The 16,844-nt window shown below is 55.5% G+C and overlaps 7 protein-coding genes and 1 non-coding gene across 8 annotated transcripts; 2 read left to right on the top strand and 6 right to left on the bottom strand.

Moving 5' to 3' along the window:
- Positions 1–2,515, bottom strand: SODALDRAFT_273645 (dihydrouridine synthase; the record flags this gene model as incomplete). Its single annotated transcript, XM_028607912.1, has 3 exons — positions 1–82; positions 181–2,093; positions 2,156–2,515. 3 exons carry the CDS (start codon positions 2,513–2,515, stop codon positions 1–3), a joined length of 2,355 nt encoding a protein of 784 aa, XP_028467481.1.
- Positions 2,516–4,269: 1,754 nt separating this feature from the next.
- Positions 4,270–6,080, bottom strand: SODALDRAFT_275057 (serine/threonine-protein phosphatase PP-Z; the record flags this gene model as incomplete). The annotated part of the gene is made up of 3 exons (XM_028607962.1): positions 4,270–4,299; positions 4,416–4,568; positions 4,674–6,080. 3 exons carry the CDS (start codon positions 6,078–6,080, stop codon positions 4,270–4,272), a joined length of 1,590 nt encoding a protein of 529 aa, XP_028467480.1.
- An 848-nt stretch (positions 6,081–6,928) lies between these two features.
- SODALDRAFT_331777 (hypothetical protein) lies at positions 6,929–7,727 on the bottom strand. The gene has a single exon (XM_028611542.1). The coding sequence runs from the start codon at positions 7,524–7,526 to the stop codon at positions 7,026–7,028; it is 501 nt and encodes a 166-aa protein (XP_028467479.1). The 5' UTR covers positions 7,527–7,727; the 3' UTR covers positions 6,929–7,025.
- Positions 7,728–7,787: 60 nt separating this feature from the next.
- Positions 7,788–7,869, bottom strand: SODALDRAFT_t80. The gene has a single exon. It is a non-coding gene; the product is annotated as a tRNA-Asp (tRNA).
- Positions 7,870–8,266: 397 nt separating this feature from the next.
- Positions 8,267–10,218, bottom strand: SODALDRAFT_331776 (hypothetical protein). The gene has a single exon (XM_028611541.1). It carries the CDS (start codon positions 9,847–9,849, stop codon positions 8,686–8,688), a length of 1,164 nt encoding a protein of 387 aa, XP_028467478.1. The 5' UTR covers positions 9,850–10,218; the 3' UTR covers positions 8,267–8,685.
- Positions 10,219–10,833: 615 nt separating this feature from the next.
- Positions 10,834–14,509, bottom strand: SODALDRAFT_358080 (hypothetical protein; the record flags this gene model as incomplete). Its single annotated transcript, XM_028614065.1, has 13 exons — positions 10,834–10,864; positions 10,953–11,099; positions 11,256–11,301; positions 11,352–11,434; positions 11,544–11,577; positions 11,758–11,806; positions 12,095–12,162; positions 12,242–12,386; positions 12,435–12,489; positions 12,601–12,653; positions 12,707–12,805; positions 12,877–14,349; positions 14,441–14,509. The coding sequence occupies 13 exons, from the start codon at positions 14,507–14,509 to the stop codon at positions 10,834–10,836; spliced, it is 2,352 nt and encodes a 783-aa protein (XP_028467477.1).
- A 28-nt stretch (positions 14,510–14,537) lies between these two features.
- Positions 14,538–15,172, top strand: SODALDRAFT_377598 (hypothetical protein; the record flags this gene model as incomplete). The annotated part of the gene is made up of 3 exons (XM_028614917.1): positions 14,538–14,672; positions 14,735–14,855; positions 14,915–15,172. 3 exons carry the CDS (start codon positions 14,538–14,540, stop codon positions 15,112–15,114), a joined length of 456 nt encoding a protein of 151 aa, XP_028467476.1. The 3' UTR covers positions 15,115–15,172.
- A 901-nt stretch (positions 15,173–16,073) lies between these two features.
- Positions 16,074–16,795, top strand: SODALDRAFT_358078 (hypothetical protein; the record flags this gene model as incomplete). Its single annotated transcript, XM_028614064.1, has 3 exons — positions 16,074–16,134; positions 16,194–16,307; positions 16,494–16,795. The coding sequence occupies 3 exons, from the start codon at positions 16,074–16,076 to the stop codon at positions 16,793–16,795; spliced, it is 477 nt and encodes a 158-aa protein (XP_028467475.1).
- Between the last annotated feature and the right edge of the window lie 49 nt (positions 16,796–16,844).

Below are 16,844 nucleotides of genomic sequence, written 5' to 3'. Positions count from 1 at the left end.
TTAACCCTCCGCCTCGTAAGCGTGGGACTTGTGTTTGGGCTGGAACGTGAATCCGGGATGACAGGGACCGAGAAACATTTCACTATAAAGTCGGGTCAGGTGTCAGGTTAGCATCATACGATATCAAAAGATTCCAAAAACAAAAAAAAAAAAAAAAAAAAGGGCCGAAGAAGAACATACGTAATCTTAATCCAGTCCTTATAGTTGTTACTAGCGAGCAACGTCTCCAAGTCGTTCCGGCCACGGTAAAGAGGAGGCCGATCATTCAACGAAGGCGGCAAATGCTCCAGAATACCAATAGGGACGTATCTGTGGGTGAAACTGAGCCACTCGAGCAGGAACCGCCTCGTAAAGCCGATGCCGAGCTCATCGGACCCCCAGGCCTCGAGACCGTACCGGACAAACGTCTCAATGTACGTCAGCCTCTCCGAAGCCGACTTGTCGAGGTACTGGCCCTTCTCGATCTCCTCGAAGAGCCACGGCTTGACGAGGGCGCCGCGGCCGATCATGACGCTGTCGACGCGCGCCTCGTCGATGTGCCGGAAGTAGTCGACGTGGGAGTAGCAGTCGCCGTTCCCCAGGAAGAACATCTTCCCGCCCTTCGCGGCGGGGAGGGACGAGGCGTCCGGCTCGCGGACCGTGTCGGCGAGCGCGCCCGCCTCGTCGTTGTACGACCGGATCAGGGCGGCGCACTCGGCGATGTAAGCCCAGTCGGCGCGCTTCGTGTAGCGCTGCTCGCGGCTGCGGCCGTGGAGGGTGACGGCGGCGCAGCCGGGGGCGCCGAGGCGGTCGCGGGTCTCGCGGGCGCCGAAGGCCAGCTTGCTGAGCACGGTGGTCGCGTTGGGCCGGTTGGTCTTGATGCCCATGCGGATCTTGGCCGTGACGGGGATCGCGCCCGACACGGCGTTCATGCCGCGGATCATGCGCTCCAGCTTGCCGTGCGCTTCCAGGAGCCCGGACCCGCCGCCGCTCTTGTACACCATGTCGATGGGGCAGCCGCAGTTGAGGTCGATGACGCGGAGGTGCGGCACGAAGCGGCGGAGGCAGTCGGTCGCTTTGATGGCGATCCAGGGCTGGTGGGCTGCGATCTGGGCGCCGAACCGGATGTCCTGGGAGTTGTCGTAACCCTGGACGACGCTGCTGCTGCGGCTGGCATCCAGCGTCGGCGGCGCGATTTCGGACTCGTGCGCCCGCAGGAGGGCCCAGTCGGTCTTGTTGCCTTGGATGAGAGGGAGGCCCATGGCCATCTCCGAGTACGTCAATTGCGCGCCGAGGTCGACGCAGAGGCGGCGGAACGGCAGGTTTCCCTGCGTCGTCAGCGGGGCCAAGACGGGCGTGTCGCGGCCAAAGTAAAGCTTCCTCTTTTCCGACGGCTTCAGAGGGGGTTCCGTGTACTGGGCACGCAGGTCTTGCAGCTCGGAGGACTCGTCCTGCTGCTGCTGCTGGTTCTTCTTGCGTCGCTGGTGGATGGCGTCGGTGGTTTTCGCCTCGGCGTTCAGCCAGGTGATGTACTTGTCGAGCTCGGACATGTCGACGCGCCTGCGGTTGAGGTCGATCTTGGTCGCGCTGTCGACCGTGTTGACGACGCCAGGTCGCTGCTCGTCCCCTGGTTCCGGCTCAGCGCCCTCGGCCGTCGGGGTCGTTGCGCCGCCGAGGAGAACGAGCTCTTTGCGGCCGTCCTCGCGCTCGACCTCCTTCATGTGACTCCTTACGAAGCGGCACTTCCATCCCGAAGGGCACCGACCACACTGCTCGAAGACGGGACATTTCCCGCCGAAGCACTCGACGTCGGCACGGCGTCCTTCCTCGAGGTACTTGCGCAGATGGTGAGACATCTTGCATCGGTCGCCGAACTTGCACTCGCGCGGTGAGAACTCGGAGGAGAAGGCGCGGGTGTTGCATAGGCGGATGGCGTCGTCGAAGTGGCCAAAGGTGCGCTCCTTGTTCTGACCTCTGGGCTTCTTCTCGCGGTTGCTTCGCTTGTCGCGGGCGTCATGGCTCCGTTCGTCTCCCGCGTTGCCCTGCGTCCGCCCTTCCGCAGCATCGTCATCAACGCCCACGTCCTGCGGCTCTCGTCTGATTAAGTATCTGTACTTGTGTGTTAGAAGCAGGGATGAAGTTGCATCGGGAAGGAGGGGGGAAAGGTAGCGAGGACGAACTCGGCCTTTACGGGAGCCACGCCGCCACGATCCCTTGCGTCTTTACTAGGCTCAGTAGCATTCGTCTGAGCGACCTCAGTCCCGGAAGAAACAGGCTGAGCGGTAAGATGTTCAGATGCACGAGGTGCATCGGTCATGGTGATCTCAGCACCACCAGCAGCGGGGGCGCCAGATTCAGGGGCTGCGGGTTCGGAAGGCTTCTTCGACAATCCATTGACACTACCGCCGTCTGGAATAGCCGGGGCTGCAGCTTCGGCACCACTGGGTTGCGATGCCGATGAATCGTCTACCTTGAGGCGTTTCGTAGCTCGCTCGCCGGACGACTCATCAAGTCCTGGAGATGTACGGTCGCCCATGGTCCTTCGTCGGTGATAGTGGCAGGAGAGAAGACGGGGCTATGATATAGAGCTCGTTCAATAAAATCCTGCGTTTGGATAATTGGTGTAATTCGTGAAGACGGAGTGAAGGCAAGAAGGCGACAAATAGCTGAGAGGTGAGGCACAGAATCCGCCCCTTGTCTTTCAGGAGAAATTTCTTCTCATTTCAGGCTGCCGAGTCTGTTTACTAGTCAGATGAAAGGACAAGAAACGGTCATTATAGTGTTGTTATGACCGACCTGGTTGAGAATCTGAGGCGTTAGATGGATGATTGTTGTGACGCAATTCTCCGTGATGAAAAAGACGAGAAAAAAAGTCCCTGTCCCTGTCCCAAGTAGTAAAGTATCGTTGTTGTTAACGGCTGTAGCCTGTGGCATAAATTCCGTACGAAGTACGTATCTTGCCCATTGGTGAGCGAGAAGCGGGGCACTGGTGTTTCGATTGGAGGGGCAAAACGCTCCGGCCACACCTAGCATTACGTGATTCAGCACAGCACTCTCCACAGACAACAGTACCTTCAGCCAAGGTATCGAGCTACGAAGCAAACCGAATACGTACTCGAGTTGCCTTACCTTACCCATTGACCCTGACGAAGGTCAACGGCAGCCATGAAAAACGCCCGAGAACGTAACAACGAATAACGCCTCTCGGCTTACGGCTCTAGGACCATCACGTTACAACAGTTAACTGTTAGGAGTGTCAGAGTGCCAGCTATCGCAGCTTAACACCTGGGACCTATTATGCGAAATATCCGATTGTCCTAGTTGGAATATCCTCTCCCTGACTACTATGTCCCGCGTAGCTAAAATTGGTACAAAAACGTATTTTCCAGGGCGTTTGGTCCACCTCAAGTTTCCATCAATGACAGGTAAACACTCCCAAAAAACCATAGACATCCGAAGCTGCATGATTGCCCTTACGACCCTGAACCTGTGCCCGTAACTAGCCAATGCCGATGGGCCATAGCTGTCGCAGGGGTCCAAAAAGAAAAACAAAAGGAAAGAAAACCAAACACATAAAAAGGAAGAAAAATAGGCGACGCCCCGGTCCGAATCAAGCAAGGCTCTAAGCCCCGACCTGATTCATGCGCGTACCTGGCCAACTGCTTCTCTCACGGAGGGGGAGAAAAAAAAAAAGGAAAAAAAAAAAAGCATCGTGGCTCTGCCCCTTCGTATTCTCCCGCCATGCCCATTTTCGCCGCTTGTTCGAACAACCGAGACGCAATGCCTCACCGAGGACTACGATAATCGAAGTCCTGGCTTCCGGTCTTTTCGGACGCGTTTGTTATTTCGGGGTCGCTGTTCTGTCGGGAAAAAAACGACAAGTCTCCCACACAACGTCCAATAAGTGGTTGTCACGCCACGAACTGGACGAGCCGTAGGTGAATCCTTGTCGATTCGTTTCTTTTGTTCTGTTCCCCTCCCTTCGCGTGTTTCGCCCTTCGGGGACTTCCACCAGCCGAGGGTGCTCGAGGAGTAGAGGGGAAGTGGGACGGACCCGACCCTCCTTTCAAGCCCGGCCTTGTTGTTGTTTTCTTTCTCGCGCGTCTTGTACATGTTCGCCTCGGCCGAAGTGTCGGTTTTTGTGTGTGCGTGTGTGCGTGTGTGCGTGTGTGCGTGTGTGTTTGTGTGTGTGTATGTGTGTGTTGGTGCACGTATGTTTTTGCTGCCGTGTCGTACGGGCTTGTGTGCCGTGATGATGGCTGTGAATTGACGTAGCTTCCTCGGTGTGCATTACATGCTCTGGGGTAGAATACGGGCGGGCTGGCAAGTAGAAAAAAAGAAAAAAATGTCAGTTCGCTGCTCTGAGCCGGCCAACAAGAGTGGGCATGATCAATGATGACGGTGTGTGCTAAATTATGGAGGAGGTAAAGACGTACCGGACTGTTCAGCATGCTCTGCCTCTTGTTCCGTCCTTTCTTGATGTGGCTCTTCAGTGCACTCGAGTCGAGAGGCTTCAAGAGCTCAAAGCTGCAGAGCAACTCGGACGAGACAGACATAACGGCGCCCCAGTTGTCAAATTCACCGCAGTACTAGAATGGCCGGTTAGCAAGTCGATATAGTGGGGGGAGGGGGAGGGGGAGGGGGCAGAAGGAGGTGATCATGACACGGGGAAACCGCCTCAGGGAAAGGCTCACATTGGGCGCACTAAAGACCGTCACCAACAGCCGATCGGTAAAAAACTCGTAGCCGTCCTCCACCACCATGTGTGCCCGGCAGATCAGGTCAAAGTCGTGCTTGGCCAGAAAGTCCTCTATGACATTCTTGCCAAAGCAGTAACTGACGCCTCGCTCGTTCGCCTCCCAGTCGCTCTCCATCTCGGCCGGATCGGCCCACACCAGGTCGTTCAGGAGACCGTAATCGGGAATGTCGGTGGGCCGGGCAATGCCGCGAATGTCGTCCATGTGGTTCAGCGCCGGCGAAAGGCCGCCATGCACGCAGAAGATCTTACCCGCCACGATGGCGGCGATGGGGAGCGTGTTGAAGCAGTCGATGAACGTCTTCCAGATCTTGACGTTGCAGCGCCGCTTGCATTCGTCGTAGAACCCGTAGACGCGCGTCACGTTGGCGCACTCGTGGTTCCCGCGGAGCAGGAAGAAGTTGTGCGGGAACTTGAGCTTGTAGCAGAGCAGCAGGAGGATCGTCTCGAGCGACTGCTTGCCCCGGTCGACGTAGTCGCCCAGGAACAGGTAGTTGGACGAGGGCGGGAAGCCGCACATCTCGAACATGCGGATGAGGTCCGTGTACTGGCCGTGGACGTCGCCGACGATCTTGACGGGGGCGTCGAGCTCGAGGAGGGAAGGCTGGGTCAGGAAGACCTCCCGCGCGCGCTGGCAGATGGCGGTGATTTCGGCATTCTTGAGACAGACGCCCTTGGTCACCTTGCCGGCGTACGCGGCGTCCAGAAGCCGTTTGATGAAGTCGTCCAGATCGATATCGTTGATGTCACCCATGCCCGGGTTCTCGTCGGCATTGTCCTTTTCGACCGACGGCAGCTCGAGGACGGGAATGGCAGCGCCCGTCTCGACGAGAATCGACCTCCCAGGCGCCTGCAGATGGGTGTTCAGGCTGGCGCTGGCGCAGGGCGGTTGGTCGGACACGTGGTCGACCTCGCCGGACGCCTGGGCGGCACTGACGTCGTGCAGGCCATTGGAGCTGGTATGGTGGACGGGGGACGGGGGCGGCTGGTCGTCGTCGATGGGCGAGTCGAGCTCGGCGACGGCCGACTGGGACGGGCTGGCAAAGGAGTCGGTTCGGCTGGCGCGGGACGTGACGGAGCGGCTACTCTTGCCCGACTTTACCGAGGCTGCGTCGGATTTCGAATCGTCTCCGTTTCCATTTCCATTGCCGCTCGCCGCAGAGATGGACGCCCTGGGACTGTCGGTGCTAATGCTGCCGGACCTTCCGGCGCCAGGGATCTTGGATCGCAGAGACCGGAACGACCGGGTGGACTCTCGGGTGTCGGAGCGAGAGAAAGAGGGATACGACTTGAAGTCATCGGGTCCGTCCTTGGAGCCCTTGTCCTTGGACGGCTGATTCCCCATCACGTTCTGGTACTCCTATTCGGCGTATCAGCGGCGTGAAGCGGACGTAGACGTTTTTGCCAATGCGGGTCGGTTCGCAGGTCCGTCTTGCCCACGAAGCCGATGACGGCGGAAAGAGAAAAAGAAATTACTAATGTAAGAGGATGCCAGTCTCCCAGCACGTGCTAGGGAGGATAGAAGATATTATCAAGGACGTAGTAGAATTGGGAGTGAGGGAAAAAACGGCGGCGAGTTGTGGCGTCCAATTTCGTGACGTTGAAGGGGAAAGAAAGTCTGAAGCCTGTTTTATGGCAGGCAGCGGGGAACGAGGGAGCGTTATCGAGGTAGCAGAAAAAAGAGGTATGTCGAATGCGGCTGGTCGTCTTGATCAATATGATGAATCTCGGGTTTGTTTGTTCGGACGGTTTGATGTTTTTTTTTCTTGCGTGGGCGGAGTTGTTGGAAGGCGGGCGTTTTGGTGCGGTGTGTGTGTGTGTGTGTGTGTGTGTGAAGTGGTGGAAGAAGGAAGTTGAAGATAAACCTGCGTCACGTTTCGGCGTCAGCCTTGTCCAGTTAGAACTAAGCAGGCCCGCCCAGATCCTACCTTATAGAGAACGCTGCGTGGTGCGACGGTACACTAAGGTAGAGTGGCTTCTTACCTCGTACGTACCTTATTTTTTAGGTGAAGTACGGAGTACTCCGCACAGAGGTACTTGGGCGTATCAGCGAGTGGGAAGTGGGAAGTGGGAAGTGGAGCTTTGTGCAGCACATTTAACGCCAATCGGCTTCTGGACCATCTTGGCGGGCAAGTAACTACACGTACTTCGTAGGTATATGTATCTGCACAGCCCTCTGCTCGGACATAAGTATCGTAGCTTACGGAGTATATCCTGTAATTACGGGATACAGGTTGGTGTCAGTATTCCGCAGTCCCTTCTAATCCCATATACATGGTGGTTTCAAGTTTCAATGCATAGCATAGATAGTACCTCTCCTATTAAAGGTCTGCCTCTTTTTCTGGTCGAACGGGGTAGGGGACTTTCTCACACGAGAAGAAGAGATTTTAGGCAATGAAGTGTACCCATCAACCATTGGATCACAATCGTGACACCCCGGGTCTCCTGACCGAGACGACTCCTTGAAGTGGCGCCGCAATTTAGTCCGCAGGATCAGCTCAAAACTAGCACGTAACGTGACCTCGTAGGTGGCCAGGGTCTCCTCCTTAGGTTCGTCGTCGTCGTCGTCGTCGTCGTCGTCGTTGTTGTTATTGTTGTTGTTGTTATGAAGGGCAAAAAGCATTGATTTGGGACCTTGTTGGTGGTAGTCAGGTAGACAGACAGCTGCCACCTGAACCCCAAGTGCGATATCGTCCCTCGCCGCGTAGATCAGCCGGCAACGGTGCACATGAAGGCTCTCCAAATATATATTGCCCGACTTCGCCAACCTCGTACGATCAAGTGGTTCCATTCGCCTCGTTTTAATCACCACCCTTGCCCAATAGTTGTAAGCTAGGTAGACGTTTGGTTCTGACAGAGTTGCCGCTTATTAGCACCCGGGCACGGTGTCATCTGGGACAGCAATTGTGGGCTACCAGGGAAACGGCTTGTCAATAAGGTAGTGTGCAATGTGTAAAGACTAGCATGACAAAACAATTAAAGAGCAAGATAGAGCGAATATTCTGACGACGACGAAAAAAGAAGAAAAAATGCAAAAAGGAAAAATGAGAATCTCTCTGACGGGGAATTGAACCCCGGTCTCCAGCGAATTGTCGTTTGACAAGCTGGCATACTAGCCACTATACGATCAGAGACGTATTTCGTATTGCATATTGGGACCACCGATAATGCCCCTTAAATAGGTAGTGTAGCACCCGTACCCGTCTTCTTCACGGAGCAGGTGGTACCTAAAGTATGGAGTGAGGCTCTGTTGAACAAGACCTCCTGCGTATCCGACACGTTCCGACGTTTTTGATTTCTTAGTCCTCTGTAAAGCCAAAATGAAACCGTTTCGTGTGGCTGCGACCATTTCAGCCAAGCCCGGCTCACCATTGGAATTCTACACCGTAAAACGGCCGCCCGATGCCACCACACCTGTCCACATTCCATTGGGGTGATTCATCGTTTTAGAACACCTACGAGGACGGCAACGTTAATTGATTCCATAAAGAATACGCTACCCGCGTATATAATAATACCTTAGGTATAAGAGCGAGGAAGGGGTAGTTGTTTTGACTTCAGTCTGTGATTATTCATTCATCCCTGGTAGGGAAAGCCGTCTATAAGATACAGACACCACCTTACTATAGCAACATACGATTTTATCGTCAAGTGCCTAGTAGCCCCGGACGAGGTTATAATTCCATCATCCTCTGCGTCCACGAGACGTCTGACTATCCCATCATTGATCCATAAAGTTCGCCGGGTTCATAAACAGAAAATGCCATGCTCCAAAAGGATGCAAAGTTAAACATGCAAGTCCCAAGTCCTGACAGGTCCCTTCCGAAGGGTTTCCTGGTACAACAAGACAAAAAAGAAAAATAACGCCCTTTTGACGCCCTGCAAAGACAGATCCACCCCGATACACCTCTCTCCTGTGGCGCGCATTGAGAAGCAAACAAACCGACCCCTTAGACGCGGTGCGAGTAAGGCTCATAGGCCATATCGGACCGAACAGCGGCAGGGTGACGCGGCGCGCCGTACTGGGTGGTGGTCTGCTGGTTATAGAAGCCCTGGTGCTCGGGCGAGGGCAGCGGCTGGTACGTGCCCGAGTTGTTGTAGGTGCCGGCGGCGGCGCCGGGGGGGAAGTACTTGTCGCTGTAATCACTGCTGCCGCGGCGCTCGCGGGAGGAAGAGCGGTCGGGGGCGCAGCAGCAGATGGTGAAGAGCCAGAAGAAGCCGGCGGCGAGGGCGCAGGCGGCGGCGATCCAGACGAGGGCGAGGAAGGTGGTGTTGAGGTCGGCCTCGACGCCGGAGACGCCGGAGAGCTCGGCGGCGCTGCGGATGGCGCCGACGGCGACGACGGCCATGGTGGTGGTCATGGCGGCGACGCCGACGACGGCGACGGTGGCGATGACGGCGACGAACCAGGTGATGCACGACATGACGCGGGTGAAGTTGGCGAAGATGCCGCAGACGATGGAGAGGCCCAGGGCGCCGAAGGCGATGAGGTAGACGATCTGGGTCCAGCGCGACACTTCCTTAAAAATGTCGAGCGCCGTCTCCATCTCCTCCGGGAGCTCGATGCGGTTGCCGGATATCTCGCCCGCGGTTTGCAGGAAGCCCGTGTTGAGTTCCTCGCGCGCCCAGTCGAAGGCCGAGTCGATGCATGAGCGGTCGCCGTCGGCGTCGATGGAGCAGTAGTTCCAGATGTTGATGTAGTACACGTCGTCCAGGCCGAGGTCCTCGGCGGTGATGGTGCGCTCTGTGGGGTTATTCTGACGCTTCTTCTTGTTGTTGTTGATAACGTCGGAGGGATTGACGTTATCAGGGATATCAGGGAGGTCGTCAGGGTTGATGTCATCGGGGATGTTGTCGGGATTGATGTTATCAGGCAGGTTGTCGAGATCGAGGTCTTCAATGTTGACGCCTTCGGGCAGAAGGTCCTCCCAGCCGCTGCCGCGCAGTAGGTCAAGAATGTCGCCGGGGCTGATCTCGAGCTCCGAAGCGTCAATGCGGAAGAGATACAGGTCCTTGGCGGTGATACCGGCCAGGGTGGAGGCCATCAGGAAGGCCATGGAGGCGACCGAGAGGATGAATGGCAATGCCACGCAAAAGAAGCGTCCGACACCCATTTTTCGCGACGCTGTGTGATGATTTGGGGCGAAGACCTATTGAATCGCTTATATTGCTTATTTTCTTTTGGTATGTCGCTGGGTCAGGCCACCAATGGTTGTTCTCCTGATGGTTTTTTTGGACTGACTGACGTCGTCTATGTGAAGGGCAAACGAAGGGGGTTCGTACACCGTAGGGGGAAAGGCGGGTACGAGTTAAACGAGTGGTGCCTGGTTAATCCTCTGGTGTAGTCAGGAGAATGCAACCCTGCCTAGTTCAGGGACGGGAGAAAGAAACGAAACGATGGTTTCCGGAGGGGGGGAGATGACAGCGAAAGACGGATGGGCAATAACAAATGCGCAGGGACAACAGGGTATCGGCTGGTTTTATAAAAGTTGGGCGAAGGATTTCCTACACGTCTGGGATATCAGGAGGTGCGAGTAATTGTGAAAGTACGTAAGGTACATACCTTACGGTACCTTACACATATACCTTGTGTACAAGTGCTCCCCGCCTCCCCCTGTTGGCCCACGTTGTACATGTACATGTGCGCGGCCTCCCGGCTATCACTGATGTCAATCGCTATTTGCCCCGGTTGAGGTGGCGCAGCCGTTGCCCAGCCCCAAGCCGTTGCCCAGCCTACCACACACAGCCAACTTTAGCGTGAGCTTACAGGTACCTTAATTAGGACTCCGTACCTCCATAAGTAGATAAGGTACCAAGAGGTGAGCTTACTTTGGGCCCACCAAGATGTGCATCCATGTTGATATGTACCTTAGTTCTTACTCTGTACGTTGTACGCGGGTTGTGCAGATTGCGTCAGAACGAAATTCAAGGGGGAGAAATATGGGGAACGGAATCGAAAATGAAAAACTCAGTTTGTCTTCCACGTCTTCCGTTCGAAGCACTTTTCCAAAGGAAAAAACGAGAAACCAAACATCCAAAGCCCGGAGTATTGTATGAAGTAATTACCTAGGTAGGTACTTTGCACTCCGATGGGCTAGCTAGTCCCCCAGCCTCTTGTCGTTTTGCGCCCTCAACACTGCTGTGCAGGATTATTGTGGCGCATGAGTGTGCATCCGTAGGATGGCCGCCCGGAGAAGATTACCGTCTGGTGCTTCACGAGACCGTCGCTATCATTGATGATTGTACATAGTCGTAATCCCTGGAGAGGAGAGCAAGTGGCCTAAAAATGGAAGTGTGGTGGTCCCTGAAAGCTGAGACATCGAGACTTGTAAGCTGCCAAGCTCTCTCATCCATGTCGTCCTCGCTAGGGGTCAGCGGGCCAAGACCAAACAGGAATGGACATCTCAGCTCCATCTCAGCCCAAGAAGCCCGAATCGAAATTGACTTGTGGAGTAATTAGTCGGAACTTTGCGTGAAGGTGCATTTGCCGTGTTCCTCCGACCTTAATCACCCTCTTCACCCGTCGTTAGACATCCTTCTCCTGTCTCGCTTTCCGATGATTTCTTCTTCATGTTGGGTCAATTGATAAGAGTTAGTCATTACCACGTAGTGTCACTTGCCGTCTCGAATTGAAGACTCCCACCAGCTCGATGATACCTGTTCATGGCCAATACCTGTTGTCTGCGTATCGTATATGTACTGTTCTGTTCTGTTCTGTACGAAGGACTCCCTCCTCTCATAACGCGTCAGGGGCTGCCCCACTAATTCCCCGTGTCGGTGCACTGTAGTGTACATGCGCCAGACACACTTTGCATCCGCGTTCTTCACTCCCGATTCTTCATCTGTTGCCCATGGGAAAATAAGGTAAATGATACGGGTACATGACTGCCGAAACTTAAGTCGCCACGAGTCTTCTTTCCCTTGCTTTACGGGTTGCTGTACCTTCGCAGTACGAAGTACGAGCTAAGAAGTACCTATGTAGGACGGATACTGGGGGTACTTACCTTATATAAGCTGGGTACCTCCATTCTTCCGTCCCACAGTCTCGGGACTCTTCAAGCACAGCCCCCTCTGTGGGGCAGTTCATGATCAGAGCACGGTATTCTAAATATAGAACCTGCAACTCTGCCACCCTTTCTCATCAGTCTACGGAATTTCCTCTCAACATTCAACATGGTACATATGCTCCCAGGTCTATTTACAAGGTCATGTCCCGCTCGTGTAAAAAGAAAAGAAATTTCTTCTTTATGAATGCCTCGAGATGGGAAACCTGGCGAGGTTTGTTGAGATTCCGGCGGACTACGAATATATATGCCATCCCCTGCATCGCTCTCCTCCTCCAAGTGTCGCTTTTCTCACCTTCTCACTCTGACTGGCATGCCCCCCCACGGGACTTGAAGTAGCGGCCCATCTTCCGGGGGGAGATTCTATTGCGCTTACGTGGGTGTTTGCGTGGACAGGCCGTCTGGGTAACCCGGATATTCATCACGCTCCTGCGTAGCTCACCTCGGCGCACCCCAGAGTGCATGTGAGCAAAGGAAGCAGTGAAACTATGGGACCGGGGTGGGAAACGGCATTGGAGCGTGGAATGAGTACCCTGGCTTCTACTGGACCAGAACCAGGCGTCTTCCGACTTGGCAGAGGACAAGGTCTACGAATTGTCGAGTCAAAGGTGCCGAACTTGAGCCAAACGATTCACTCTGACGGATGATCTAGGGGCAGCAGCAACGATTCGACGGTCTCGATGTTCATCGCTCCGAGAGATTGGAGGGAGGTTTTAGGTGAATTGATGGGGATGTGTTTAACACACGGGTAATCGACAGTATGGACTAATTAATTATAGAACAGCGGATATGTACACGGACAGCTGGAATTGGTCGACAGCACCCTTCGAGTGCCCTCCTTGTGGAACGACACGCTCGCGAGGTTGTGTTGGGGCGACATGCCTGGGCTCGTTTAGGCGTCCTCCACGTTGACAACCTGGCCATCCTGAGCGACACCAATTTTCTTCTTCTGAAGAGAATGCTTGACGGGGTTCTTGGCCTTGAACACGTCGTCGAGTTCTTCGAGCTATAGGGCAGAGGGAGGTGGTTAGCACGTGTGCACCACCGGAATAGGGAGAGGGGAGAAAGAGTGCTTACCGTGCGGCCCTTGGTCTCGGGCAAGAAGAAGTAAATGACAACGACCTGGATGGCGTCCCAAATGGTAAAGATGATGTACGTGCGCCAAGCAATGGCCTCCATGGAGACGGGCCAGGCGAACTGGTTGAGCAGACCGGCGGCGTTGACAGCGAGCGACGAGAAGGCCATACCCTTGGCGCGCATCTCGAAGGAGAGGACCTCGGCCGGGTAGAGGGCCTGGAGCGGGGTGATGCCGACGGAGTAGACGGAGCCGAAGAGGAAGATCATGGCGAGACAGGCCTGCGAGGCGGCCGGGTTGTCGAAGACGGGCTTGCCGTCGGCGTTGACGCCGGTCTGGGACTGGGCCAGGACGCCGGAGGCGACGGTCATGCCGAGCCAGATGACGGTGCAGCCGGTGAAGGAGAAGAGGAGGAGCGGGCGGCGGCCGACGCGGTCGACGAGGGTGGCGCCGAAGATGGCGCAGACGAACTGCTGGCACGAGTTGATCAGGGTGATGTTGTGCTGCTCGATGTGGTGGTAGTAGCCGGCGGTGTCGAGGACGGACGACAGGAAGTAGGACAGCACGGCGTTGCCGGCCCACTGGCCGAAGACGGACAGGGTGATGTTGCACATGAGGCGGTAGACGGACGGGCGGTCGCGGAAGAGCGCGCGGTAGTCCCACCAGCGCTTGTCGGCGCCGTCCAGGTCCAGGAGCTCCTCGTACTCGTTCATCTGGAGCGAGACCCAGACGGAGTCCGGGTTGCCCTCGCCGTGGTACTTGGTGAGCATGTCGCGGGCGGCCTGGGTCTTGCTGTTGGCGAAGAGCCAGCGGGGGGACTCGGGGAGGAAGAGGACGAAGAGGCAGATGAAGCCGGAGAAGAGGCACTGGAGCCAGGTGATGAGGCGCCAGGAGGTGTCGCCGGGGAAGTCGACGATGGCGCCGCGGGCGGCGCCGGCGGCGAGGATGCTGCCGGAGAACCACAGGGTGTTGTACAGGGCGCCGACGACGCCGCGGTAGGCCGGGTGGTTGATCTCGATGACGTACATGGGGCCGGCGGCGGCGGCGATGGAGACGCCGAAACCGAGCAGGAAGCGGCCGCCCATGAACTGGCTCGCCTCGTTGGCGGTGGCCTGGATGCAGGTGCCGACGATGATGATGACGGCGCCGATGAACATGCCGATACGGCGGCCCCAGGTGTCGATGGCGGGGCCGACGAAGGGGAGGGCGACGACGCCACCGATCTGGTACATGGAGGAGACGATACCGGTCCAGAGACCGGTGTTCTCGACGCCGTAGCGCTCCTTGAACCAGGGGTTCTGGAGGAGGTTGTTGATGAGCGAGCCGTCGTATCCGTTCATGGTGGAGCAGAAGAAACCGATGATGGAGAAGGCGTAGATCATGATCTGCGGCTTGCTCCAGGCGTTGGGAGGCTCCTTGATCATGGCCTCTCCGAAGGCCTCGTCGCCCTTGATGACGGCGACCTGGACTTCCTTCTGCGAGGGTCAGTTAGCTTTGGTGGTCCGGTTCAACCCTACGCCTGCCCTACCCACCGGTATGGGTCAAGTGCTCCTTGGATCTTCTTACCTTCTCGTCGGAGACTTCATTGTCGTGGGACTGGACAGCACCCACGACGTCATTCTTTTCTTCCGCCATGGCTGATGAGGGAAGACGACGCCAACTAATGGTAGATCAACACCCGCTGTTCAAACCCGGAGTTTTCACACTGCCGTTTGGGAAAGACGCGGGAGAAAGGGGGGCGGTGGGCAGAACAGTGCTGGAGGGAACCAAAACCTATGGACGAGAAGCCGGGGCAACGGTGAGCATTTATGGATTTTTCTTTCCCCTTCTCCTCCTCCCTCAACAACGTCCAAACTCTAGCTCGTCGGCGAACTCTTTTCTGGGGAACGGAGCATAAGCAGCCCGACCCAACACAACGAACCTAAACCCACGCACGAGCCCCCCCATCAGCAACAACAAACAATACGTAACAACAGGCCTGGTAAGTTCAAGACATTACTACCCGGCCCGCCTCATCATGGGGCCACGGGAATGGGGCAGCTTTGTTGCAGGGGTTTCCGTTCTGGCCAATGTATTGGAACATCTACAACTGTACATACATATTGGGACCGATTGCTGCTCCGGGACATGTGGGCGGGGTCGTTCCGAATCGGATCTCGGATCTCGAGTGGGTCTGTGTCCCCGAAGCAAGCCCCTTGGCCGGGGTAGCGCCGGGGGATGCGAAGGGCGAAAATGCTTAACCGGGGATAGCGCCATGGGGCCCGTGCATCCGTCAATCACTCCCCACTTGCTGTCAATGCCCACTAATTTGCTTAATTTGAGTCCTTCATTTCGCACCACGTGAATCCAATTGCTCCCTGGAAAGAGGGGAATGGCGGGATTCGTGGGACCATGCCTGTGTATCCGTATGTAACACACCGTTGTAGTTACCTTCTGGCTTTATTCGTCATTACCTACCTTAAGGTACAGAGCATGGAGGTACACCGTACAGAGAGCTAAGACTTTCGGCTCTCGTATTCCGCAAAGAGGGACATTGCTGTCCGATGTGCAATATGTACATAAGGTAAAGGTATGTACAGAACCATAGACCCCAGAACGAAGCTACAGTTACAACGTACTCCTCTCTTGGTATTCGGGCCGCCTTCCTCCGCGCTTAATCTTAGCCCAAATGGACAACGGCAGAGGGAAAGTGTTCTTTCCGATCAGGGGGGTCTTTCTTTCTGGTCTTCGATCCGATGGTCTGTGTGTGGTGGCTTGAGCTTCGCTCGGCTTCTCCCGTTCCTTGATCTTACGTACGAAGTACAGATATAGAGTACGGGACACTCCCGTACGCTTTGCTTTGTATATGGAGGGAGGAAGCGTGTACATACGAGTACCTCTGACCTTGCCTCGACCACCAACGGAACCTTCTACTTCGTACCCCGGAGCACCGCTTTCACTTGAACGTCGTACCCGTACAGAAGTGCCCCTGCCGAGGTTTCAGGAGGTGTCTATTATTCCTTACCCGTACTTAGGGTAAGGTATAACGAGGAGTACTCGTATCAGTCAAACTTTTGAGCTGTAAGATGAGCGTACGTTGTAGGTGGTGTATGTACCTTACCTAGGTAGGCAGATCTGGACCTTAGTCGTTGGCACGCCGCTTCGTGCTGACCGGGCTGGCTGCCGAGTTAAGGTACATAACACAACAAAGCGTTACAATATGAATACCTACCTTAGGATCATCTCATCTCGCCTTGCCAAGGTACATTACCACCCCATTGGTGAAGGAAGCCGCCTACGAAGTATTACCTAGGTACAACGCATGTACTCGAGTGACAAGAGTCTTTTCGCGCTCTCGGGAGACACCAAGAAGAAGCCAAGAAGATCAAGCTTCTGCCACCCAGCGTTGGCAGCCAGATATGCAGATCTAAGACAGCGCCCAACCTTTTGCAACGTGAACAAGGTCCAATGACACATGCATGGCATTGAACATGCATGTTCCCGGGAGAGCGCGGTGCATCTCCTGTCTTTTTCTCGAGAAGCAAGGGATTTGACCAAGTAACAAGAACGGTCATACGATCACCTCACAATTACCTATTATAAAAGCGAGAGTAGAGAATAAAAACTACGCTGCAGGTAGGCAGGGCAACCGGAGACGAAGCATCAGCCACCCGGTGGTCCCTTTCCCGTCGTCTCCTTTCTGGGCGGAATGCAAATCTTGTGGCTGCCACGACGTCACATTGGGAATCCCAGGGGCCAGGGCCCTGGAACGCAGTGGAGAGAGAAGCTGCATCCTCTACAGAAAACCCGGCTACCATATTTCCACCCTCCAGCCGTCCTTCCGTTCATCAGCTCAGAACTCCTGCAACTAACAAGGGTGTCCTGCAACTTCCCCGCGACGTGACCAACTGGGTCTACCTGAATACGGGTAGCGTGGCGTGAGAACGGATCGAAGCTCCCCACGATGGCCTTTTTAACCCTTTCCCCCCCC

Source organism: Sodiomyces alkalinus (genome assembly GCF_003711515.1).
Source record: "Sodiomyces alkalinus F11 unplaced genomic scaffold SODALscaffold_3, whole genome shotgun sequence".
Classification (NCBI taxonomy): Eukaryota; Fungi; Ascomycota; class Sordariomycetes; order Glomerellales; family Plectosphaerellaceae; genus Sodiomyces; species Sodiomyces alkalinus.
This window is presented reverse-complemented; position numbering and strand designations above follow the sequence as displayed.